We start from the raw sequence: 25,176 nt of genomic DNA on the forward strand, positions 1-25,176 counted from the left end.
TAGGGGCTCTGGTTTTACAGGATCAGTCCACCACCACCCCTGGGTTGAGCACAAACGTGAAAGGCTCTGAACATATACTGCATCTTGCAGCTGGACTTCAGCACTCTGGACAGCTCCTTTAAAGTCTGGGATAATAATAATAAGAACCTTAGAACTACAGAGCTGGAAGGGACCCTCTGGATCATCAAGTCCAGCCCCTCTCAGGGAGGAATCAAACTCCCAACCTCTGGCAGATGTCTAAGCCACTGAGCTTCCCAGCAGATGAAAACCCCAGAAACTGTTTCACCAGAAAGCAGAGTTGCCAGCCTTGAGGGCAGGTTGGTTTTCCTGCAATAAACCACAAGCATGGCCTTTGTGCAAGGTAGTTGCTCTTTTGAGATCCCAACGCTGGAGCTAGCAAGGGTTGGCCCCCTTGTCAGCTTGAAGGCATTGGTAGTTAGAAGTGTGCATTCATCACGACAGCGGCCGTTGTCTAGGGATAAGTTCACCCCAGAAGCAGTTTAGGTGGGGCCAACAAGACCCTAAGAATTTCTTAATGTTCCCTCTCTGTCAGTCCCTACATCCTCCTGCCAAAGTGATGGGACATTTCTTACCTGCCATGAATTATCTATCTTCAGCATGCTGACACCTTTGGACACTTTCTCCTAAATGCTTCTTCACCCTTGCCCGCTAATTTCCCGCAAATACCAGAATGTCCTTAAACCTAAGAATGGGCTCCTTTGGAAAAGTGGTTTTTCATTTCCATCGTAGCAGGATCCAAGCATGGTGGTGAAGGAACTGGTGAGATGTGGATGTATGAGAATTTGAGAACTGGTCCTTTAGAGCAGAAATCCAGACTTTGGAAACCTTACCTCCAGGCAGTGCTCATATATAACACACACACACACACACACACACACACACACACACACACACACACACACACACAAAATTATTTAATGCATTGTTAAAGCCATTTTCAATCTGACTCAGACAGCTTCTTATGTTCCTTTACCACCAGGAACACATGTGTTCTTGTCAGACTTCTGAAAGTAAGCAGGGTTATGCTTGCTCAATATTGGGATGGGAGACCCCCTGGGAAGACCAGGCACCTCCAGGTTGCTAGGAGGGAGTGGATGATGCTCTGAAGGGCCAGACTGAACTCCAGCACTCCAACAGGGTTTTCTGGAAGCATCCAGCTGTCCACCACAGGGAACAGAAGGCTGGTCTCATCTTGTACTGATCTAGAAAGCACTTATCCATGAGGAGTTCTTCCCAACCAACTTACAGATCTCAACAAATATCTATCGCCAGCAGTCTGTATGGGAAGCCATAACAGCGACGTTGATATAAATCCGGGATGCTTGTAGCACAGATACACCTTAAAACACTTTAACCGCTTTTGGAAATTTATATGATTTCCAGTGTTCAACGGGTGGTTAAGAGGTGGATTTATGCCACACTTTCTTCACTCAAGAAGCAGCGATTCAGACAGTATAAATCACAAGATCCGACGATGGATGGAAGAAGCCTCACTAGCTGGGCTGTACGTATTAATCCAGGACACACACGTGTGGTCTTGCTGTTGCGTGTGTTGCCACAAATGTTGTTGTTATGTGTTACTTACGGGGGCCCTTAGGGGCTGAGATATAGTACAACACTACTTTTAATAAGGAAAGAGTAAATATATAAATGGAGGTCCGAGAGAACAGTTAACAAGAGGGACAACGAAGATTTGTAAAAGAAATTTGGAAGAACGGAGAAAACATCCTTTTTTTTTAAAAAAAAGCCCAACTTTTGTAAAGTACTAAAAGCACATTACAGAAACGGAGAGTTGGGGAGGGAGAAATTTGGTCACAAGCTTTGTTTCTCCTTTTTCCCTGATGCATCGCTTTTATACAGAATTGACCAAAAAGACAAACTAATTGTACAGACAAATCCCATTAACAGCCAGCCCATATTCGTGATCTATCATTGACTGTATAAGCAATTGATGCACTATTAATATTAGGATCACTGTAGTTTTTAAACAAAAACTAAGGGGGGGTTCTAGATGACCTGTTTGGGCATAGCCCTCAAATATAACCAGACAACAAATATGTAAACAGACCCCAGCCCGGGGTTGTGACAAGCACTCCCAAACTTTCTTGTCCTCCACAATTTTCTGAGTCTTGCCCATGCCAAGATTCCACCTGAGACTTTTCTTTGCACCAATAGTTTCCTGTGAAAATGGGACCCCATTTTTGGTTTGCTTTTTTGCATCCTGTGCTAAGCACGGAACTGACAAATTCAGCTCATCACCCTTTTCGGCGAATCCCGTGCAGGAAGAGCACTCTCCTGTGCAGGAACTGTAACAATCCTGTTCATTTTGGTGCTTCTTCCAGGACAAACGGCCCATGGGTTTTAGGAACGCCTATGAGATTTCCTGCGATAATTCTTGAGTGGGGGGAAAAAACATCTCATACAACCAGAAATCTCAGTGGGAGGGGGAAAGAGCGAATTATGTGTGGGTTTTTCCCTCCCTCAGTTTCTCTTTGGAGTGAAAGCCTGAGAAATTCACACCTCCAGCAACAGAAACCTGCAAATCTCGGGAGTGCAATCATCATCACAGCAGCATGCTAAATCTCAGTCCAGTTGGCCCATTTCCCAACCTAAAGGATTTCCATTGCTTTGTGCTGAAGCTTCAGCTTTGCTGCTCTTGTATATTTGGATCAAAAAGCCTCCCAAGTCTGTCTGAAGATCCTTGCTGTCTCTCTGGGATTTGTATATGTGATCAAAAGGGAGAAAGGAGTGTTATCTACAAATGGAGTAGACGCTTCTGCCCAAACCTTCAAGTGATTTCCTCCAGTCAGAAATGTCTAAGCTAATACAGATTCTTTACTCTGCTCTTGTGATCATCCATTGTCTGGAATAATTTACATACTATTGCAACTGATTACAAAGAAAAGCTAAGAAGAAAAAGTTCATCAGCTACTGTAAATAGCCCGTCTAATTAACATTCATGGTACTCTACCATTGTTAATTTATGACAAAGTTCCTCACATTTTTACAGCGCAATCTTCTATGAAAGACCTGCATATCAAAGATGCACTCTACTGGCCAGTTCTGGTATTTACATCATGGAAATACATATTTCTGAGTTTTTTCCATTTAATGGTTTCAGACCATGGATAAGCAAAACAGTGGATTCTGATCTCACAGATATGGGTGGTCCTGTGGCATTCCTATTCTGTACATGCACCTCTGTGCATATATATGTACTGTATATGGAAACATATATTTGTATATGTACATATATGCCTTTTATACATGTAGCCATTTATGAATGCACATATACATACATATTTATGTGCTGACCTTCAAAATATCTACGGTTTTAGATTCCTGATCAAGAAGCCTGCAGGAGAGGCCCTTCTCATAGTATGGCCCTTAGGTTATGAAATGCAATCTCCTCTAAGTGGAGACCGGTTTATACACTGACTGCTTCTAAAAACAGAATAAAAACACATTTTAAAAAATCTGTGCCCTTTATAACTGTTGCTTTCAAATGTATTTTGCTCAGTTTTTCTAAGGTTTATGGTGGGGGCAGGTTTATAGGATTTCATGAAAGCTTTCACTGAATGTTGGCTTTACCTGTTCTTTTAAAAACTTTCCAAGCTGCCTTGACCTCTTATTTTTTTAATGCGAGTGTGGGATGCAAATCTAATAATCCAGCAGAATTCTTCCAGAGCTGTCGAGGAAGGCAGAAGCTGAAATGCCGGGCTACAATTCCTCTGTTTCTCAGCCATTCTTATAATTCTACATGTTTTCCCCAAAATAAGACCGGGTCTTAAATTAATTTTTGCTTCAAAAGAGCAGTGGGGCTTATTTTTCAGGGGATGTTTTATTTTTTCATGGACAACAATTGACATTTATTCAAATACAGTTATGTCATCTTCTGGTTGCTGCACAAGGGCGGAGGGCAGGGTTTCACTTAACTGGGGCTTATTTTTGGGGTAGGGCTTATATTTTGAGCATCCTGAAAAATCATACTAGGGCTTATTTTCAGGTTAGGTCTTATTTTCGGAGAAACAGGGTATGCACAAATATTGTCATGTCCATATTTAGGGCCCTCTCACCTCAGGGAAGGCATAGTGGGGACGCAGCAGCAGGACTATCTCACACCTTGAGTGCCTTGTGCGGCTGCTGTTGCTATTATTATTATTATTATTATTATTATTATTATTATTATTATTATTATTATTATTATTATTATTATTATTATTATTATTATTATTATTATTATTATTATTATTATTATTATTATTGCGGCTGCTGTTGCTATTATTATTATTATTATTATTATTATTATTATTATTATTATTATTATTATTATTATTATTATTATTATTATTACTCCAAGCTGCTCATGAGGCCTCGCATCAACGCCCCCTCCCCTTGTAAATGCCAAGGCAACAGGGCGATAGGCACTGCGCATGCGCACTTCCCAACCAGCCCTCTAATTCCTTCTTAAGGGTCTTTTCAATACATCGCGTCCTCTTTGGAGCTACACCTTCCGCGCACGCGTATCAGCCTCCCCGGCGAGCTCCGCCGGATCGCGTGTGCGCACGCGCCGCATTCTTCCCCTCCCTTCTTGCCGGGCTCCGGGACCCGCATCGCCTCCTTTCTTTCTCTTGAGTCGACTCCTGCGCCTTGCCGGCAGAGGGCGCTGCAGCAAACCTCCGCGCTTCCTAGAGCGGCCGCGACGACGGCGAGGGAGCCATGTGGGCTGGCGCATGCGCGCGCCAAGGTGAGGGGTCGGCAAGATGGCGGCGGCCTCCTCAGGGGATGAGGCGCCGGACAACGAGGACTACTACTCGCTGCTGAACGTGCGGCGGGAGGTGAGGCCCGGCGGTCGGGCGGAGGGAGGGAGCTCTCCCTCGAAAGCCGCCCGGGAGAACAGGCCGGCTCTGAGGGAGGCGAGGGCGAAGGAAGGAGGGAAGGAAGGGCGGACCTCGCCAGGCGCTGAGGGGGTGGGGTGGGGGAGGGGAGAAGGGCCCAGTTAGAGCAACTGAGGTCTAGATCATATGTCCTATACATGGAAAACTCCTATCTAGATCCCTAGCTCCCATATCCTATCATATGTATAATAAACTCCTATCTAGATCTATAATTCCTATATGGGTCACACTCACACACACGTGTGTGTATGAGTTTATATATGCATTTCTTCACTTTCCTTTTTCCACATGTATATACATAGTGTGTGTGTAAAACTCTGTGTCTGCTTATTGTGTATAGGTAGAAATATGTACCAACATGAATTTGAACCAACTCCGGGAGGCAGTGGAGGACAGGAGAACCTGGCGTGCTCTGGTTTATGGGGTCACGAAGAGTCGGACACGACTAAACAACAAAGACATATGTATATGTGTAAATGTGTGTACAGATGTCATAGCCTAAATCCAAAGGCTAGTCTGCAAGAGTAGATCTGTTAAGTCAGTAGCGTTTGCACAAGTGTTAGCGTGAGTCCTTGGGCACCTTGAAGACAGATGGGTTTCTCTTGACAGACGCTTTTCTGGGCTACAGAGCCTCCTTCCTCAGATGCCTTCAGTAGATGCGAGTGGGCCCAATAAGTTGTGAAGGCCCAATAAGCCTGTTTTTAAGATGCCACACAAAGCTTTCAGTGGTTTTTGCCACAACAGGTTCATACGGCTGAATGCAGGCATATTCAGCTTTCCGTTCTATTGGTGTACTCAAGGTGGGACAAGTAATTGGGTGTAGGGCACAGTAATAAGCACCCTCCTGATGGACTCTGTGAGATCATAAAACACATAAAAATCTGTGAGTTGGAATACTGGAGTAGCTGTGCCTGTTTATTTATGCAAAAAGCTGGGGGGAGAACACTGGAAATAAGTTTTGAGACTACACAGTGTAGGGTGCAGGGCATTATTTGTTCAGCTGTAGCACATAAAATTGTAGGCTTTAATAAAGACTGCTGTTAAAAAACAGTAACCTCTGATTAATCATAGGATGTTAAGTTTTTCTTGGTTGGGGAGGGTGACTAATGAAGAAGCACTAAAGTGAAAGAATAAAGGCCAAGAAATCATAAAACATGTGGAAAGCCAGTACTACTTAAGTCATACGGGGGTGGGTGGGTGAGAGAGAGAACTGGCAAGTTATTATAGCTAATCATTTAGAGTAAAAGATATGGCAGAAGAAGTTCAGGAAGCAGTATAACCAGGGAGGCTGGTTTGGATGTAGTGCAGCATAATTATCTAGAGCTGCTAGATGCAAAATCAGGATAGGCAGTATGATGTCCAGCCTTCAGCAGGAAGGGAATGAGAAAGAAAATACATGCATATTGCGTGTGTTGCATCTTGCCTAGACATTGAGCATTTATATTTATGACCTGGTTCTCAGCCAAGAATTGCTTCCAGGCCAGCTTTACAGAACTGAAGGGAGAGAGAGAGAGAAATCAATCCATCAGTCTGGTATCTTTACAAGTCGTCTTGGTCCTGTTGGTTTTTTTTGGGGGGGGGGGATGACAGTTATATAACTGATGCTCTATCCTTAGCCCACTCAGCAGAAGAAAAGTGAAGGGGGTACATTAAATAGGAAAGAGGCATTCCAGGAAGCAGCCAAAGAAAAAAAGGAGGTAGAGGTTATAGGAAGGAAAATAGAGCACACAGGAAGAAGGGAGGAGGGGGGGTGCGTGTTCTTGCAGAAGAGTCCAGATAGCACTTTGGAGTCACTACTCCCATTTGGAAGTCAGATGCCTTGACACAAGGATTAGGATGAAATCTTGTTAAATATCTGGAAATGTCATATGCTGGCAGCTAATTGTAAATGATTTTTCTCTTTTATCATGGAGACCCAGCACCTCCCTAAGCTGGGAAATGATGAAATGTAGGATTCCCAAATGTATCAGCTTATCTGTCCAGTCAACAATGTTTGTGACAAGGATGGGGGCACATATGCTGTTAAACTGCTTGCATCCTCCTCCTTCATTGGCTCAGTGGTGAGGCTGCTAAGAGTTGCAGCTCATCATGAAATGGAGTGTCAGGCATTTTGCATTCCCAATTTATGGGCTCCTCCTATTCTTGGGGTTCTATTGATAAGCATCCCAGAATGGAAAGCCTGGTTTTTATAAATTCGTTATTCATAAAATATGGTCTGCCCCTTCACCCCTGACTTCAAATGGGCACTCCCAGTGTTGGTCAGTACAGGTTTAGGATTTGTCTGCTAGAGGATATGTGGATGCAGTGAAAATGGAGCCAAAGTTTCAACTGAGAGATAATTGTGGGGAGAAAGAAACCACATGGCCACTAGTCCCAGTTGAGCTAACAGAGCAAGCTTTGCGCTCTCTCACCTAGTTGGAATGGCTGCTCGTGAGAATGGCATGGTGTAGAAAGAAATGAAAGCTGTGGAGTCATAGCTGAGTAGATGGATTTACTTATTTCTTTCCTCTTTTTCTTTGCACACATCTGAACAGAGTATCTCTGATATTCAAATATGGGCCAGTTCTGGGTGAAGGACCCATTTCATGTACAGTATCTACTTTCTATAGCCAACTTAAATGTTGGCTTCATTTGCAGATTTTCTTTCTTTAGACCACTGGTCTAACCTTTTATGAGTCCTATGCCCCTTTTATAATAGCCAAGTAATCTGCAACCCCTACGCTACGTTCCCATAAAAAAAGTAATTTTCTCAGAAAGTAGAGGCTTCCTTTCCCCCCCAAAGGGACTGTTTTTCATACAGGCACATATACAGTTGTGTTCAAAATTATTCAACCCCCACTGAAATTGAATGTTTTGGCCATTTTGACATTGATTTTGATCATTCAGTCATCTTGCTTACATTTACATGAAAGAGGCACTTGTAGGTCAGAGAAATATAACCTTAAGTTTATAATGAAATAACCACAAATGTCTTTTCTGTGCTCACATCATTATTAGTTTTTATTCAACCCCCAAGTGACATTCAATCTTAGTACTTAGTACAACATCCTTTTACAGTTATAACAGCTTTTAAACGTGAAGCATAGCTTGACACAAGTGTCTTGCAGCGATCTACGGGTATCTTCGCCCATTCTTCATGGGCAAAAGCCTCCAGTTCAGTCAAATTCTTAGGCTTGCGCACTGCAACTGCTTTCTTTAAGTCCCACCAGAGGTTCTCAATCGGATTTAAGTCTGGTGACTGCGATGGCCACTCCAAAATGTTCCAGCCTTTCCTCTGCAACCATGCTCTAGTGAACTTGGAGGTATGCTTGGGATCATTGTCCTGTTGAAAGGTCCAACGTCTCCCAAGCCTCAGGTGTGTGACGGACTGCATCACATTTTCATCCAATATCTCCTGGTACTGAAGAGAATTCATGGTACCTTGTACACGCTGAAGCTTCCCTGTACCTGCAGAAGCAAAACAGCCCCAAAGCATTATTGACCCTCCGCCATGCTTCACAGTAGGCAAGGTGTTCTTTTCGTCATATGCCTTGTTCTTCCTCCTCCAAACATAGCGTTGATCCATGGGCCCAAACAGTTCTGATTTTGTTTCATCAGTCCACAGAACACTATCCCACAACTTTTGTGGTTTGCCCACATGGCTTTTGGCATACTGCAGTCGACTCTTCTTATTCTTGGGAGACAGCAAGGGGGTGCGCCTGGGGGTTCTGGCATGGAGACCTTCATTACGCAGTGTGCGCCTTATTGTCTGAGCTGAAACTTCTATACCCACATCTGACAAATCTTTTTTCAGTTCCTCAGCAGTCACACGGGGACTTTTCACCACTCTACGCTTTAGGTAGAGCACAGCAGTCGAAGTCAGCATCTTCTTTCTTCCATGACCAGGTAGCATTTCAACAGTGCCCTTTGCCTTGAATTTGCGAATGATGCTTCCTATGGTGTCTCTTGGTATGTTTAACTTCTTTGCAATCTTCTTATAGCCATTGCCCTTCCTGTGAAGACAAATCACCTCTTCTCTTGTCTTCCTGGACCATTCTCTTGACTTCACCATGTTTGTAACCACACCAGTAAATGTCTAGAAGGAGCTGAGTATCACAGTCATTTTAAAGCTGCCTAATTGGTGCTTATTATGCTTGATTGGTGCTCGGTGACATCCACAGGTGTTTTCAATACCTGTTCTAAAACACCTGAATGAACCTCTCTTCTTCAGAGTGGTAGTCTTTAAGGGGTTGAATAATTGTGGCAATGAAGAAACCACAAAAGAAACATTTACTACTGTATTACATAAACAATTGATGTTATTTTAGTTGCATTTGGTTCTTTAAAACGTCCTTGTAGGATTTCATTCTGAATACAATTCCAAATGTACACTATAGTCCCTAAACCCCTTTACAGCATTGGGGGTTGAATAATTTTGAACACAACTGTATGCTGACTTTAACATCCCACTTCAAAAGGTCAAGGAAGAAATTATTTAACCAAGGCTACAACACATATAAGGAGACCCACAAAACACCACCACCACCCAGAAAAATACTTTGCAGCCCTCTTGGAGGTTCTGATCTCCAGGTTGGGAAACACTGCTTAGATCTTGAAGATGAAACCGAAAAACATAGTGGAGTGCATGCGTGAGTGTATAGGATTCCAATTTCATTCCCCTGCAATACAGTTAATTAAAAATAATGAGCGGGGGTCAGACAACTCTTTTTCATGGGAAAGTGTGGACAAATGTCCAGTGGAACAAGGGGTTGTAGTTGTGGAGATCTCCCTCATTGTAACTTTGAACTATAACCATATAGGATTTACTAATTTTATAAAGATAGCCAGTACTGTATAATGTCCCCAAGGAATTGTGGGAAGCGGTTTAGACATTAATAGCTGTGTGCTGCGTTATTTTGAGGGGACAGCACATTTACACTGTTACACAAGCTGTATACTCACAGCTTTACATTGTAGCCAAGTGTCATTTCTTCAGTGTTGTCACATGAAACGATATACTAAAATATTTATGAAACGTGAGGGGGCGTATTCACTTCTGTGATATACTGTATATCTTTGGTTCTGTAGACTGTCTTTAGGGCTGTCTCTACCAGCCAGTATTGAATAAAACACTTTCTTAAATCTGCCGTACGCCTCCTTACAAATTCGTAAGGGAAAAGTTCTCCACATCATCTGTGTGGTTCTGGGATCTGGGTTGGTCCTTCTGCAGATGTTCCTAAGTGCTGAAGTCCTCATCAGATGAGCACAAGAAGTTTGCTGCCCTGTGTTTTTAAAAGTGTGTTTGAACATTTGTAAACAAGCAAACCCCACAGTGACGTTTCTGCTGATTCAGCACTAGCAGCAAAATTGCAGATAAGGGAAGTACTGGACTAAGGAATAGTGATGCTGTAGTTTCCATCACGGTCATGGTAAAGATGCACTAGAAGGTTGTTTTCCCAACTCCGACTTAATGGTTCTCCTTGATGGTGTTGATACGCTACAGTGCTCGGTTGTGTGCCTGGAAGGAGAAGACATCTGTTGCTACTATGCCATTTTCAGCAATCAGTTTTGGATGCTTGCCTACATTGATATTGAACTATTTCTCAGCAGAGATGCAAGAGTCCCTTGTGTTGCAACTCTTCTTAGTCTCCAAAATGCAGGTGGGTTTTTTTGCCATTGAGTAATCACGGATAGGATTGTCCTAGAGGAATCCTGTTCAAGTAATCACATATGAGGAAAAATGGCTTCGAAGCAGAATACAGGCTTTGTTTTTGAATGAGAGATATGTGTGTTGTGTGAGGCATCATGTTAAGAAGAAAAGCTCATTCTCTCCTTTGCTTAGAAATAGAGAAGATGCCTTTTGAGGCAGGCCCTGCTGCTTTCAGTTTTTGAAATTGTTTGTAATAAATATATGCATGTGTTCTGTGCCATCGAGTCAGACCAACTTACAGCGACCCTGTTAGGATTTTCAAACTAAGTGTGGTAGTTGAGTGGTTTTAGCAGTGGCACCCCTGTCCCCATGAATTTCCATGCACAAGTGGGGATTTGAACTCAGGTCTCATGAGTCATCAGTCTATCTGTCTACTGCACCACATTGGGTTGTTGTTGTTTAGTCGTTCAGTCGTGTCCGATTCTTCATAACCCCATGGACCAGAGCACGCCATGCCCTCCTGTCTTCACTGCCTCCTGGAGTTGGGTCAAATTCATATTGGTCACTTCGATGACCCTGTCCAACCATCTCATCCTCTGTCGTCCCCTTCTCCTCCTGCCTTCACACTTTCCCAACAGCAGGGTCTTTTCTAGGGAGTCTTCTCATGAGATGGCCAAAGTCTTGGAGCCTCAGCTTCAGGATCTGTCCTTCCAGGGAGCTCTCAGGGTTGATTTCCTTCAAAATGGATAGGTTTGTTCTCCTTGAAGTCCAGGGGACTCTCAGGAGTCTCCTCCAGCACCACAATTCAAAAGCACCCATTCTTCAGCAGTCAGCCTTCTTTATGGTTCATCTCTCACTTCCATACATCTCGTATACTAAAGAAAAAAAAACTTCCTTGTTTGGAAGAAAAGCTTTTTCTCAGTCAAATGTTTAAAAAAATAAGATTAACATAACTAATTGGTAGTTGCAATCTTAGTCATTGTTCACTTAGTTTTCTAGTTTTGAAATTAGAAATATGGTGACATGCCCAGAGTCTGACTTTGGGTTTAGACACAGGACCGCTCAATTCAGCATTGTCCAAAAGTTCAACTATGTTCTCTCTCAATCCTGTCATAGTGGTATGTCTACTTATATGGATAGGTATTCACAGTTTTAAATGACACTGAAGTTTCAGCTAAGACTTAATTTATGGAGATGAAAAGAGTAGGACAGACTCTTTGACCACAGTAGAAGAGAGCGCCTTTTCTTTTTACTGATTCAGCTCATATTTTTGTTAGTGGCCACACAGATCTGGAATTTCCTCTGCAAGGAAATATAGATAACCTCATTCGTATTTGCCTAGCATCTAAAATGATGGCATTTTTTTCTTTTACTTTCAGTCCAATGTTTTGCTGGTTCCCTGTTTCTTTAATTTTATGTGTTGGTTCTTATTCATAAGATAATCTCTTGGTAAGTTTGTTTTATGTGGTTTTTATGCAGCATCAGTTGAAGAACGATCTTTATGGACAGCCCTGGACAGACAGATGAGTTATAAACGTCCCCCAAATAAAAAGACAAATAAATAAGCGGAAAAGATGTCCCTTCACAGAGTACTCTGTCTCTCTGCAAGGATTTACACACAAACCATTTTGTCAAGTTGATATTCTTTATTATTAACTTCGGTTCTATTCAAGCTGTATGAAGCGCAGAACTAGCTTTATGAAATGGGAAAGGCGGACTTGTTGGCAGAGCGATGGGGGAGGGCACCTTTCCATGATTCCCAGGTGATATTGCCAGCAGTGATGAAAATATGAAATATATGCGAGCTGAGAAATAGGACTTGTCAGTGGCCTTTCAGAATCTAAGAGCCGTATGACAGACCATTTAATTGGATAGCTCATAAATCAAGACTGAATCAAGGTGCCGTTTCTAGTGAGTCCGCCTCAGAATGCTGGCGGTAGGGAAGGAATCTCAGGCATTGGCTTCTCCCTTCCCTGAAATACTTAAAAACAAACAAACTCCGGAGGAATTAGTGGGTGAATCTGGAATATTTTTCAGCCTCATCTTAAAACGCCAGTTGTTGCATCAGCCTGGCACAGCAGGCACTAGTGTGCTGGTATCGGGCCCAAGTTCAGTAACTGTGCCTGCTGGTTTACAGCCCATGAATGGTGGGAATTAGACTTTTATAACCCTTCCTGGCCTTCAGTTTCCCCATGTGACCAGGGAATGCGCCTGCATTTCAGGCCTGAAGCTAACTCCTTATCAGAAGGAGCAGATATGGCTAGATGCCTTCAAAAAGAGAGGAGCGACAGCTGTATGATTTGTATCTTTGTGTCATGGTTAAAAGCATGTTAAAGCCTTTGAATTGTATTTCCGCCTGTCCAGGGAAGCGAGACACCTTTATTAGCCCCCCTATAGGCCTAGCACGGCAGCTGTGAAGGACCAAGCCTTCACGTCTACAATTGAGCAGAAATTTTGTTGTGGTTTAGTCATTAAGTTGTGTCGGACTCTTCGTGATCCCATGGACCAGAGCACGCCAGGCCCTCCTATCTTCCACTGCCTCCCAGAGTTTGGTCAAATTGAGCAGAAATAGGTGGTTAGCAAAATATTCTTTTTTTATGATGGGTGCAGAAGAAGGCCTTGTACATTTATGGAGATCACCCAGGAGGGAGGGTGTGTGTGTGTGTGTATGAGAGAGAGAGAGAGAGAGAGAGAGAGAGAGAGTGGGGGTACCCCTCCCAACATTCCTTCTTGTCCAGGATGGGCAGTCTCTTTTATCCCAAAGTATGAATTCCAAGGGTGGGGGAGATGGGAGGCAAAAAGAACAGCACCAACAATGCCAGCTCAGATTAAAGCTCTTCTTACTGCTGATTCCCAAGCCTTTTAGGGGAAAAAAGAAAATACAAGATGTTGGAAAGCATTCAAAATAGGGTGTGGCTGCTTCAGGTCAGATTGGGCCAGAGATTTCCACCTCTGTTTTGTAAGAAATGCCTGCTGGTGAATGCCAGGCCTCTCAGAGAGGTGGATAAGTCCTCTCCACACTTACTGTTGCTTGGTAGACCACTTTTGTTTCCCCCATTAAGAATGGATGGTAGCAGGTGGAAGGGGTGCTCTTAGCATCACTCCCAGAGGCATGACCACATTTGTTGCCTGAAGTCTCATCTTGGCCCAGATTTGCAGCCGTTTCCTTTTTTTCAAGCAGGAGCCACAGCGAACTAGGCTTGGTCTGTTTGTCGAGCAGCTCCTCTCTGGACCACCTTGTTTCTGTGGGATTTCGTTCTGTGCGATGGAGCAGAAGGACCCACTTAACAGGTGTGCCTAAGCTGAGCTGAGGGCTCCGTCATGCATGCCATGTCTTTCCAGATGTCTTGAGGATTGACAGGAAGGATATGGGTGCGTGATCCACTCCTTTTTCCCCCATCATCTTCATGAAAATGACACACCTAGTGGCCTCCTGGTGTGCCTAGTGAATTCGGCCCAGCGAGTTTGTTGCCCCTGAAGAAATCTGCATTGACTCCAGCCAAATTCCGTAGGCCTTTCTCCAATTCCTCCTTTTTATTTTCTTGCAGGACAAATTCAACAGGGGACTGGCCACTCTGAGAGTCATAGGTCACTAAAGTTTATGGGTGTGGAGGCGCCGGATGCCTGAAACCTGTCTCTAACAATTTGCTAGTCTATGGCCGTTTAAGCTGTAATGGATTTACATCTTGCAAAGATGTAACTGGATGATTGAGATATGAAATGAATGTGCTTAATCCCCTGAACAGCATCATTGCGCGTCTCTTAATTTCACCCTGGATTTGAGTAATAAGAATGTAACTTAAAATACCATTATTAGTGACTTATGTATCTCATTACAATTTGAAATGTTGTCAGTATTTTCTGCAGTGGCTGGAAAGAGGTTATCGCTCATGAAATATTGAACCAGTGACCTTAGTGATTCACTTATGATGAAAGGCCCAATCTAACGTTTTTATTGAACATGATATTTGTGAAAAATGGAACTGCTCATTTCTATTACTTAATCAATAGCACATTAAGCCATTTATCACTAATTTGATTAAAGAAGGTCATTGCCGAGCGAGAAATTCCACTCCCTTCTCATCTACTTTAATTCTAATAACCAAGAGAGTGGAAAGAGGTTGCAGAAGGTAAGAAAGGGATGCCTCCTTTGGAGAGTGATGTGTGTGTTCAGAAGCCGAGAAGCTCTGTCCAGTTCCCCTGTCACGGGACTTGAAAAAAAGTGTGAGTGAGAAACAGAAGCAATCTGGCAGTTCCAGATTGGTGTCAGAAATGACTCAGGTCCCACTGAATGTATTTGGAAGCTTCCACTTTTGACTGATTAACCCTGCTTGTGCTTGAGAAAGAGATTAATCTTGCAGGAGGACACCTCCTCTTGTTGCTTGCCTTTCTGTTTCCGAGGTAAACCCCTGGGCAACCCTTTGCTGTGATTGAAAGGAATTAATCCTCCCCAAGGAGAAACATCCTGGAATACATTCTCACACTGCCTGTGGGTTTAGAACTCAGCCATCACAGGCTTGTCTCTGCTGTCTAATCCTTCTGTTTCTTGGTGCCATGTTCACTCAGTTCCTCCTGCTTGTGTGATCCTGGAGAAAGTGGAAAAAAAAAACTTGTGATGAACTTACCCAGGTGCTGTCCCCTCCACATTGAGATTGCCACTTGGCCTCCTGGCGCAGATACAAAAGGCTAGTCAGCCTGGCGTGGCTTGAGTTTTATTCACCTTCATAATTTACCAGGAGCAGGATTACAGTGGACCCTCTACTTATGGAATTAATCTGTATTGGAATGGTGGCTGCAGGTCGAAAAGTCTGTAGGTTGAGTCTCCATTGACCTACAATGCATTGAAAACCAATTAATCCCCTAACCGGCTGTTTTTGTTCCATTTTGGTTTTTTTCTGGTCTGTACGTCGATTCTCCGGCTGCAAGTTGAACCTAAGTTTTGCGGCCAGAGAAGTCTGTAACTCAAATAGTCTGTTAAGTCGAGCCGTCTGTAAGTTGAGGGTCCACTGTATTCTAAAAATGCAAAATAAAGTGTGTTTGGGGGATGGAAATCATGGCCTACGGAAATGGTTCCATCTTTGCTGCCTGGAGGCCTCTTCTGAGTGGGACCTCTGTGTTAGACTCTCTGCCCCGAATCAGGCACATTTAGGCTGAGGGTGAGCTGCATGCAACCTCCACTGGTTTCTGTGATTCTTCCCCTGTCTGGCATATCGCCAACATTTTTGGGAGAGAGAGACAGAATGAGTCAGAAAGAAGCCTGCAGAAGTGGGAGTTTTGCCTGCCACCTCCCCAAGGCACTTGCTTCAAACCACTTCTGGTTTGGGTTTGTGGGTTGATAAGTGCTGTGGTGGGTCTGGTTGTTGCAAGATTGTCCCTCAGGCTGCCGCCGCACCCCACCCCACCCATGCCGCCTGCCCTGTAGTATCTGGTCATTGTGGCACTCCTCCTGTAAGGTCTGAGCAGTTGGGAGTTGAGTCTACAAGGCATCACCAGAGCAGTGGTATGTCTTTTGTTCTACAAGAACCTCTTCAGAGTTTGTGTTTCTGGTTACTCCCTCTGTCTTCTTATACAGCTGAAGCCAAGCCTATCTGTGTACGTCTCTCATAGATACTCATCTGCTGTTCCCTTCAGTTCTCCCTATGCCCGCCTGCGTTGGGACTGACTCTTGGAGGCTGTCCTTTGTTTTTGTTACTGTACAGAGCATTTTGGCTTCTGACTTTCCACAAGGCTCTGTTTTGTCTCCCCTGCCTTTCAACCTGTGTGTGAAACTGAACCATTTTGAGATTTCAGCGGAGGGGTGTCATCCGTATGCAGCCTTAGCTCCCAAAGAGGCAGTAAAGTTGATAAACTGAGGTTGCCTTCCATTCAAGAGTGGGTGAGGCTGAGTCAGCTAAGATGCCATCCGGAAAGGACAGAAGTGCTGTTAATTAAGAATTCTGCTCATCTGGGAGACGCCCCAGGAGAAGGGCTGCACCTTGGAGTTGTTCTTGAACCTGCTGCTTATGGTGGATGCTTTAGGGCTGATGTTGCCTTTGGTAGGTGTTGCTTTGTGGCCTTGGAGAGAGTATGAGCCATTGGTACTATTCCCTCTACGTGGGTTGGCCTTTCAGAACAACTGGGAAACTTCACTTGGTCTGAAATTTAATGGCCAGGCTACATGGCATGGCGCACAGATTCCCATCTTGTTTCAACTGGCTATTTAGCTGTTGTCAGGCTCAACCTGTCTTGCTCTTTAAATCCCTGCATGATCTTGGTCATTGTGTGTGGGGGGGAGAGAATCTACTCCTATAGAGACTTGTCAAGATCCGAGGTTTTGGTTCTTACCTATAAAGCTCTCCATATTTTGGGAGCCTGCCGCTTCTCAGAATGCCTTTCCCAAAGAACATCAGCCCGCACCACCCGATCCATGCAGGCTGTGCTTCTATGGGTTGCCAGGAAGTCATCTGCTAGAATCAGGGCCTTCTTGGTTGTGGCACCATGCCTTTGGAATGGATTCCCATGGGAGCTGTGCCTAGCCCCCTCCCACCTTGCCCTACCCTGTAGAGCAGTGGTCCCCAACCTTGGGCCTCCACATTTTCTTGGACTTCAACTCCCAGAAATCTTGGCCAGCAGAGGTGTTGGTGAAGGCTTCTGGGAGTTGTAGTCCAAGAGCATCTGGAGGCCCAAGGTTGGGGACCACTGCTGTAGAGGATGCCAGAGACTAAACTGTTTGAAGCAGAGGTGTCCTTGGTTCAATGTTTGTTTATATTTTTGCCACTGCCTTGCATTTGTTTAGGTATGCTTAGCTTTTGGATCATTACTTTGTTACTTCTTGGAATTTTGTTTGTTTGTTTTTCTTTCATGATTTGTTACCTCTGTCTGTCACAATATATTTATATTAATTGTTTTTTATATATAAACCACCCAAGTAGTGCTCAGTCTGTGAAAATGAATGAATGAATGAATGAATGAATGAATGAATGAATGAATGAATGAATGAATGAATGAATGAATGAATGAATGAGTGTTAAAACGGCCTTCCTGAAGTGCCTTCCAATTGTGCTGGACCGTGACCTCCGTCATCACACAGCTGTCTGGCTTTGGGGGCTATAGAACTGCATATTTAGAAGATAGCCCAAGGCTTGTTTTGAAGTCTAACCCCCTACCCATGCAGGAACCCTCAGCTAAAGCATCCTGGACAGATGACCGTCCAGCATCTGTTGGGAAAAAAAATCTCCCAAGTTGGAGAGCACCCGTTGAGGCAGGCTTTGCATTCTTCACTCTCTGTTTTGCCTGTTTGGTGTAAAAAAAGTGATTCAGCAGCATTGGGAGAGGGTGTGGGAAGCGGGCCTTTTGTGAGCAGCTGTTCTGCTGGAATAGCCTCAGCTCAAGAGTCCCTCACAGTAGCACGTCAAAGAATGCTTTATTCCCTGGCCCTTTTCTTAGAAAAACAGGAGAGGAGTCCTGTGTTCAAATTCTGTTGTGCCTCACCCTAGCCTCTCAGCCTGGTAAGGACATCTACAAAAGGGATTAGGGCAGCCAACCTAGTGAGACCTTATCAAGTCTGTGGTCTTGAAAATGGAGAATGGAGGATCCCCCCCCCCCCCCCCCGAGTATATAAGCCTATATTAATGTAGCAAAAGTATCTCTGTCTTGTTTTCTTTTTTTGTTTTACTTCTTCCTCTCTTTTCCTATCCTATTCCTATGTGTTTATTGATCTGCACCTTTCCATTTCCCCCAACAAATAGGGCTCAAAGCAGCTCGCAGCAAGATGAAGTCAGAAGACTAGAACAGGTTCATTTAAAAACACCTGCCTGGTCTGAGTCCCCTTTACTGCCAAACCCTTGCCTGTATACAAGTTCATTTCCTGCTCTCGGAAGGGCAACAGGCAGCAGCTGATCATTTCCACCTTTGTCTCGATTTCCAGAGCTACTGCTGCTGCTGAGAAAGCCCGACTATGCTGTGTGTAGAAAAGCAGCTTCCAAGATAGGAAGCCAAGCAGAAATTATAAGTAGCAGCAAAACCCGAAAATAGTACGATAGCAGGACAATTGTTTTTTTAGATTGTAAGCTTCTAGGGGCAGAGCCGTCTCCTCATACACTTGGTAAGCAGCATGTGCGTTGATGGTGCTGCCATTAGAATCACAAAGCGTGTTGACTGGTGGGCCTTGCGGTAGGCTGTTGTGATGATTACTAGGATTATTGTGAGAGCTTTGAATGCTTACCCTGTGCCGCACAGATTATACAGTTATTGTTATTGTTAGTTAAATTGGTGATTTCGTGTGCTATGTCTCTGTCTCTCTCTCTCTCTCTCTCCTCTTCCTACAAAGCAAAAAATAAATTTAAAAAAAGGCACCCTAAACAAACCACTCTCTAGAAAGCACAGCGTTTATTCTGCTTTCCATTCTGTAGAGGGAAATGTGCTCGAGTGTATCTGATAGGTTGCCCTTTCTGGGAAGATTGTGAAGATGATAGCAGCTTAACAGCATTGATTGTGCTATAATTGGGTTTCTTTTCTTCTCCCAGGCCTCTCAGGAAGAGCTGAAAGCTGCCTACCGCCGGCTGTGTATGTTGTACCATCCTGACAAGCACAGGGACCCGGAGCTCAAGAGGCAGGCCGAGCAGCTTTTCAACCTCCTTCATCAGGCCTATGAAGGTCAGTGGGTTCCATGGAATCAGAAGCAGGCAGGCAGGCGGCGGATGGGAGGGAGGAATATTTATTATAGATCCAAGGTGGCAAAAGTATAAGAAATTAAGATACGGCAGGAGGGAAAGCCTACCCAAAAACCAGGTTTTATTCCTGAAAACACCTTTTCACCCCTGTAAGAAGTCTGGCCACCGCATTCTGTACCATCTGAAGTTTCCGTGTCAATCTCAAAGGCAGCCCCACGTAGAGCACATTACAGTAATCTAATCTTGAGACTACGAGTGCATGGACCAAAGTGGTGAGCGCCCTCACATCAAGATAGGGGTGAAGCTGGGCAATCCGCCTAAGGTGGTAATGTGCGGAATGGACCACTGATGACACCTGGGTCTCCATGGTGAGCACCGAGTCCAGATGTGCACCCAAACTGCGAACCTCACTCTTGGTGGTAAGAGTCACCCCCCCCAAAGGAGAGAGAGTTTCCCACACCATTGATATCTGGGACACCCAACCTGAAGGACCTTCGTCTTGCCCGGATTCAGCCTGTGTCCATTCACCTGCATCCATCCAAGTAGTCATCTACCTTTCAGAGAGATGGTAGCTCCCACCCACCCCACTTATGTTTCTAACTCATCCATTCTCAATGGGCCCCGGAACATTTGAGGGGGGCCACAGACTAGGGTCCCAAACAGGCACACCGAGCTCCCAGCATGACTGGATGGCCCCAAGGCAATGGGTGGGAAATTGCCATAAGGGCTTCCCAGGGGCTGACTCTTTCTCTGGCTGCCCCTGAGGTAGCCCAAGGTGATTTAAACGCTGGTCCTGGAAGTGCGGGTTGAGAAGTAGCATGGGAGAGGAGTGTGAGGAAGTACCATGAGGAAAAGGCTGGAAGCCCAACACATTCCAGGAGCATTGGCATGTCAAGGGTCTGTACTGAATCCCACCGTCAGAAAGCACTTGGTGTCTGTAGACTTGGAAACACAAAGAAGTGTAGCTGTCAGGGTGCCTCAAGACAGATTAGGAGAGAGGGAGACGGGGAGAGATGGATCCACCATTTGTCTTAGGGAAATAAACAGAAGCCAACATAACATAGTCCTGGTTAAGTCTAGATTTATAGACTCACTGAGAGCCAGCCAGGCAAAGAGATACAGAACAGAAGGAATGCTTTGAGGCTGTGTGGGTGATGTTTTAACCTCCTGATGGGTCTTGGGTTGAAGGTGCTTCAGAATTAGACCCTGTTCCCGGCCCAAGCTCTAGGCTGGTTCATTCAAAAGTCCGGTTAGAAATTGCCAGAGTAAGGTAGCAATCCAGGAGTCACAAAGATATCTGTAGGCGCCCCACATTTCTGGTCTTAGTGTAGCCTAGAAGGGACATCTCCAGCCTTGCTTATATGAAGACACCCTCTTTCCTCTCTGTCTCGACCGCTCAAGGTGCCGGTCTTGTTCATCGGGTCTGCAGAGAGCTCTTAGTTTACAGCTGGTTTTTATACATTTCAAAGGAGGAGCAGACGTGACTTCTTGGCTCTCCTTCTTCCACCGTCCCTAGAGATCGTTCCCCTGGAACTCTGAGCCTGCCCCATCACTGGTCGAGCCTTGGTTGCAGACCCCCCTCCCCTCCTCCCTTCCATCTCAAAACCTTATGCAGAAGCCGTGACTTAAATCTGACTTGTGTGACAACTGCAGCCTGGTGAAGGGTTTTGGAGGTCTCGCAAGCATGCTTCTGGTTTTATCGAAGGAAGAATTACGTCCACAACCCCTGAGGTGCCTTTGCCTCTACTTCTCCGGGCCCTTTTGCTTTGCCTCAAAACCTTTGCCCATCCAGCCTTTCTCCGCATAAGAAGCCTATCAGGTGGGTGCCAGGGTGATGCCCACACATGTTCAAAATCCCCAGCCATGTGACGTGTTCAGAAAAGTGGTCAGAGCTAATCCTCAGTAATGGCAACCTTTCTCTTTGGTCCACTCGCCCTAGCTCTCCTTGGCCCCTTGATTGCAGGGCAGGCTCCTGAAGGCCATTCTCCATAAGTGCGGTGGCTTTCTTTTGATTGCCCTAGAACTTGACATAAGTTTTGATCTCCCAGTTTTGATGTCGGCAATCTGCCCCGAGTCCCTTTCTGAGTGACTAGAGCAGTTTCCAAAGCTGGAGGGGGCAAAATGGGGCCAGCCTATAGTGACCGCCAGATGCCTCCCCCCCCTGTGACCATTGGGGGGAAAAACTCATAGAAAATGGGGTTTCCACTCCTGGAAGCCTCTTCTGGCATTGGCGGTTTTTGCATGGGGGGGGGGAATTGCAAACTCCTCCTACAGTTCTCTCTTACTAGCAGCACAAAACCAGCGGGAGACACCCAGCCATTGCAGATTTTATTTTATTTTATTTTTCCTCTTGTTTGTTTTTACATTTCTGGAAGCGATGCAGCCTGGTGGGGGTGAAAATTTGCCCACCTCTTTTACCAGTGTTTTCTATTCCTGCTTTAAAAGTCCCAAGCTGTTATTTGGAAAGAAGGAATTTAATTAGGCTAGCAAAGACCAAACGCAAGTATGTTTGTTTATTTATTTATTTAAAAAATTACCCTCGCCTTTCTCCTTAAAAAGAACCCAAGGCAGCTTTGCCTCATTTGAAAAGACAACATTTAAAGCTATAAACAATAAGTGTACAAAAGGAGCTTATATCATAAAAAGACAAGCTATAAACAAAATGTTTACAAATATTAAGGAACAAATAAATGCCACCCGCATACCCTTCCCATCCGTTTGTTGACAATGACAATACTAGAGTCTGGTTTACAGGTCTGTAAATATCAAAGTCCGATATGTCATGCTAGTTATCCATGTGGCCCACGTCTGAAATTTCCTCACCTGGTCAATATGGACACCCAGAAACGGCAGGCACTGGGAGAAGTGGTTCTGCAGTAAAGCAAAGCCGATGTCTCTGGGCAGCCCTGGGCCCCCTGTTTTTTTGTGCTTGCTGCCCCAAACCAAAAGGGCGATCGACGAAGTTACGCAGACTAGAATTTGGCCAAGATCATTTCCAGCAACCCCCAGTCTCGATGGCATGCCATCGTGGCAGTCTCCCTGTTGTCATTGACAGCCACCTTGGTGGGCTTTTTGAAAAGTATGAGGTACAGAGGTAGTAGAAGGGGGCCACGTTCCTCCCTCTTTTCTCCCACTCCCCAGCACCAAGTAGAAGAAAGTTCATGATCCGGAAAGGAAACGAGAAGGGGAAAAAATATCCAATGCCGTCAGCACTGAAACGATCTGTAGTAGCAGCTGTAACTGCCAGTGTTTCTCATCAGGCTGGTTTTGCTTTCCATGTAGGATTGCAGTCGAGATGAGAGATTTTTTTTTCCCGCCACAGAAAAGTATGGGCTATAATTCATTTGAGACGCTGTGTGCTAAGCTTGGCGTGCAATTCTCCTATAATTAGACTTAACTAAGTATCAAGGAAGACGCTCTTCTCTAAAATAAAAAGCTTTCCCCAATCTTCTGTAAAAGCATATCTTAGATCTTGTTAATGCAAGGGCGGAGAGAGAGGGGGGTGCGGAAAAATTAGATGTTAATGGCCACCGGGAAGCTCGGGAGGAGGCTGCTTGATGAAGCCACAATGGCTGAGATAATGCCACCTCGCCAGATTTTTTAGCTCTGCTCTGCCAGCGTAGGCAGATGGGCGATGAGCATTCTCCTCCAGCTTGCAAGGAAGCCATTGCCCTTTTGATTATATCCTGTTATCTGGCCTTGGTTGGATGCCTCTTGCCTGTATCTAAATTATTGATAGTTTACAGTCTTTTCGGAGGCTTGGGGAGAAAGTTGCTGAAGCTCAAGTGAATTAGGAGCTGGCAGGATTTTTTTAAGCTCCCGTTTGTTTTTTTTTCTGGAGCAAAACTGCGGCACCAGCAAGAGCTTCGCCGTCCAGCGGTTTGGCCCAGAGGGGGGAAGCCAAAGCAAAAATGGTGAATAAATGATTCCTTATTAAATCCCAGAGATTAGCTTTAAAAATTTTTGGCTGTGGCGTTTTCTGAGCGGTCAGCATTTCTTTCCTCCCATTAGGCTTGGATGTGGGTGGAATCATTTACAGCTGTCTTAATTAGGTCTCTGGATGCATAGGAACAAGCTTTAAACAGGAGTGTTGGCGGGCAGGCGGGCGAGCGGTGGGGGAGAGACCATTAGAGACCTTGAAATGCGGGATGTTTTTGAAAAGGGAGCCCCTCAACCTTCACACTCCAAGTGGTGCAGTTTGAAACCTCGGTTCTGAAGATCCACTTGGCCTCCTCTTGTGAACAGGGGTCCCCGCCGGAGTACCCGGGAGCCTAATTAAAAATGTAAATCCAGGTTTGCGAAGGCATGCATCCGACCGATACGCTCGGCAGCCAGCCTTGATTGGCCCTGTCCTTTTGTGGAGCAGATGCACGGTGGCCTGTTTTCTGCTGCCTTCTAAAAATAGAGTTTGAACGTCCTGGTGATTGAGTGTGTGTTGGTGTATGTGTGTGCGCGCGCACGCGTGCATGTTGAGCATATGCAAATGCTTCAGCCTGAACTATCTAGGATGCTGCAGGCTCTAAGTATGTTTTGCTTTTCATTTTCAGTGCTCAGTGACCCACAAACAAGAGCCATCTATGACATATATGGGAAGAGAGGTCTTGAAATGGAAGGCTGGGAGGTAAGGAAGATGGAACCAGAGAAAGCTTCAAATGAGTTGTTTTACATCTGCCACTGTTGGCGTCGGCCAGATTATTGTGAAATCCTGCAGGTGTTTCCAAGGTCTTCTATGCCAGTGCAATCCCCGATGAACCAATTCTTCCCTGTTCTTCAAACACATATACCCCTCTGCCATTAATGGGCTGTTCTATCTGGTGGAAAAATTCCCTCCAGTCTCTCAGCTATGGCAACAAACAGATCTGACATTAACTGAGAAATAACCTTTCTCCTTCAGTCAGACATTCGAATTTCTCCAGCATAGCAACACCATGGTGGTTAAACAACAGAAAGGAAAGGGGGGAGGGGGAAAAAACCTGTCAATTTAAAGAGCTGCCTGACATAATCATGCTTTCCTTCTGCCCCTGTTTCAAAGCGATGCTTGTCTTGAACTTTTTTTTTAGCATACAGTAAGGAGTTCACCAGGAGAATACTGTATACACCCCAAAAGGCATCGTCTTAGAGTTGGTGGGATGTTAACAGCCTCTTCCGAGAGGCGATCATCCATGGTGGAATCTTGCAGACAGATTAGCTGACTATTGAGGACTGAAGGGCAAATCCGCAGAATCTTTCAAGGCTTCGCCTGGGAATGTTTGGCATCGGACCGGGGGTGTGTGCGTTTTGTGTTTGACTGCTTCCCCATTAAAAAAAATCAAAACCTGCCTGTTCCTAAAAGGGCATGTGGGGAGGGAAGCTTGCTTACCTTGTTTCCTCAGCCCAAGGGGTTATTTCTAACGTCGAATTCTTGATATCCGAAGACCCAGCGAGAATTGGTTCCCAACCGGCTCTTTGGACTGGGCACACACTTCACATAATGTTATTTGGTGTCTGTATTCACAAGCCACAGCGAAGCACAGTATGGCAGTGGGCTGACTTCAGGCTTGGTGAGGTGTTTGAATCCACCTTTGTTAACGAACCACAAGCCACAGCCCGGAGCCCTGGATGGTGGTTGACTTGTAAATTCTGTCTTGTCGAAACCACGGCTGGCGATGACGTCCAAATTGCAAACCTATCTTTTCTTCATCCCGCCCCCCCTTCCCATCTCCTCCAAGAGGCGCTGACCACGAGAACTGGGGCGAAACAGGCCAGAAAATGGGGGAAGAGACAAACCACCACTTATATTTGTAGTTTGTCTGTTTTCTCTGTTTGTTGATCAGTTTCTCCCCAGCTCCAGTGCAGCCTGTGGCCTTCTGCTGAGCCGGTATGAACACGAACTATGGTTTGTTAAGCAATGTAAGCCCAACCATCTTGCTCATTACCTGTAAAACAGAAGGCTGGCCAGTCCGTCAAAGATCAAGGTTAGTGGATCATGTGCTGTCTA

The 25,176-nt window shown here is 44.9% G+C and overlaps 1 protein-coding gene across 2 annotated transcripts in view; it reads left to right on the top strand.

Moving 5' to 3' along the window:
• Positions 1 to 4,701: 4,701 nt before the first annotated feature.
• Positions 4,702 to 25,176, top strand: part of DNAJC11 (DnaJ heat shock protein family (Hsp40) member C11) — a 53,289-nt gene continuing 32,814 nt past the window's right edge. The window contains exons 1-3 of one of the 2 annotated variants that reach the window (XM_072977728.2): positions 4,702 to 4,859; positions 19,053 to 19,182; positions 23,747 to 23,820. In XM_072977728.2, the coding sequence (XP_072833829.1) occupies positions 4,785 to 4,859; positions 19,053 to 19,182; positions 23,747 to 23,820 (279 nt within the window). In that variant the 5' untranslated portion in view covers positions 4,702 to 4,784. Of the gene's footprint in view, positions 4,860 to 19,052; positions 19,183 to 19,298; positions 23,114 to 23,746; positions 23,821 to 25,176 lie in introns of those variants that run through there. The other variant, XM_078379136.1, reaches the window with a different exon arrangement.

This window comes from Pogona vitticeps, chromosome 7, assembly GCF_051106095.1.
Source record: "Pogona vitticeps strain Pit_001003342236 chromosome 7, PviZW2.1, whole genome shotgun sequence".
NCBI lineage: Eukaryota > Metazoa > Chordata > Lepidosauria > Squamata > Agamidae > Pogona > Pogona vitticeps.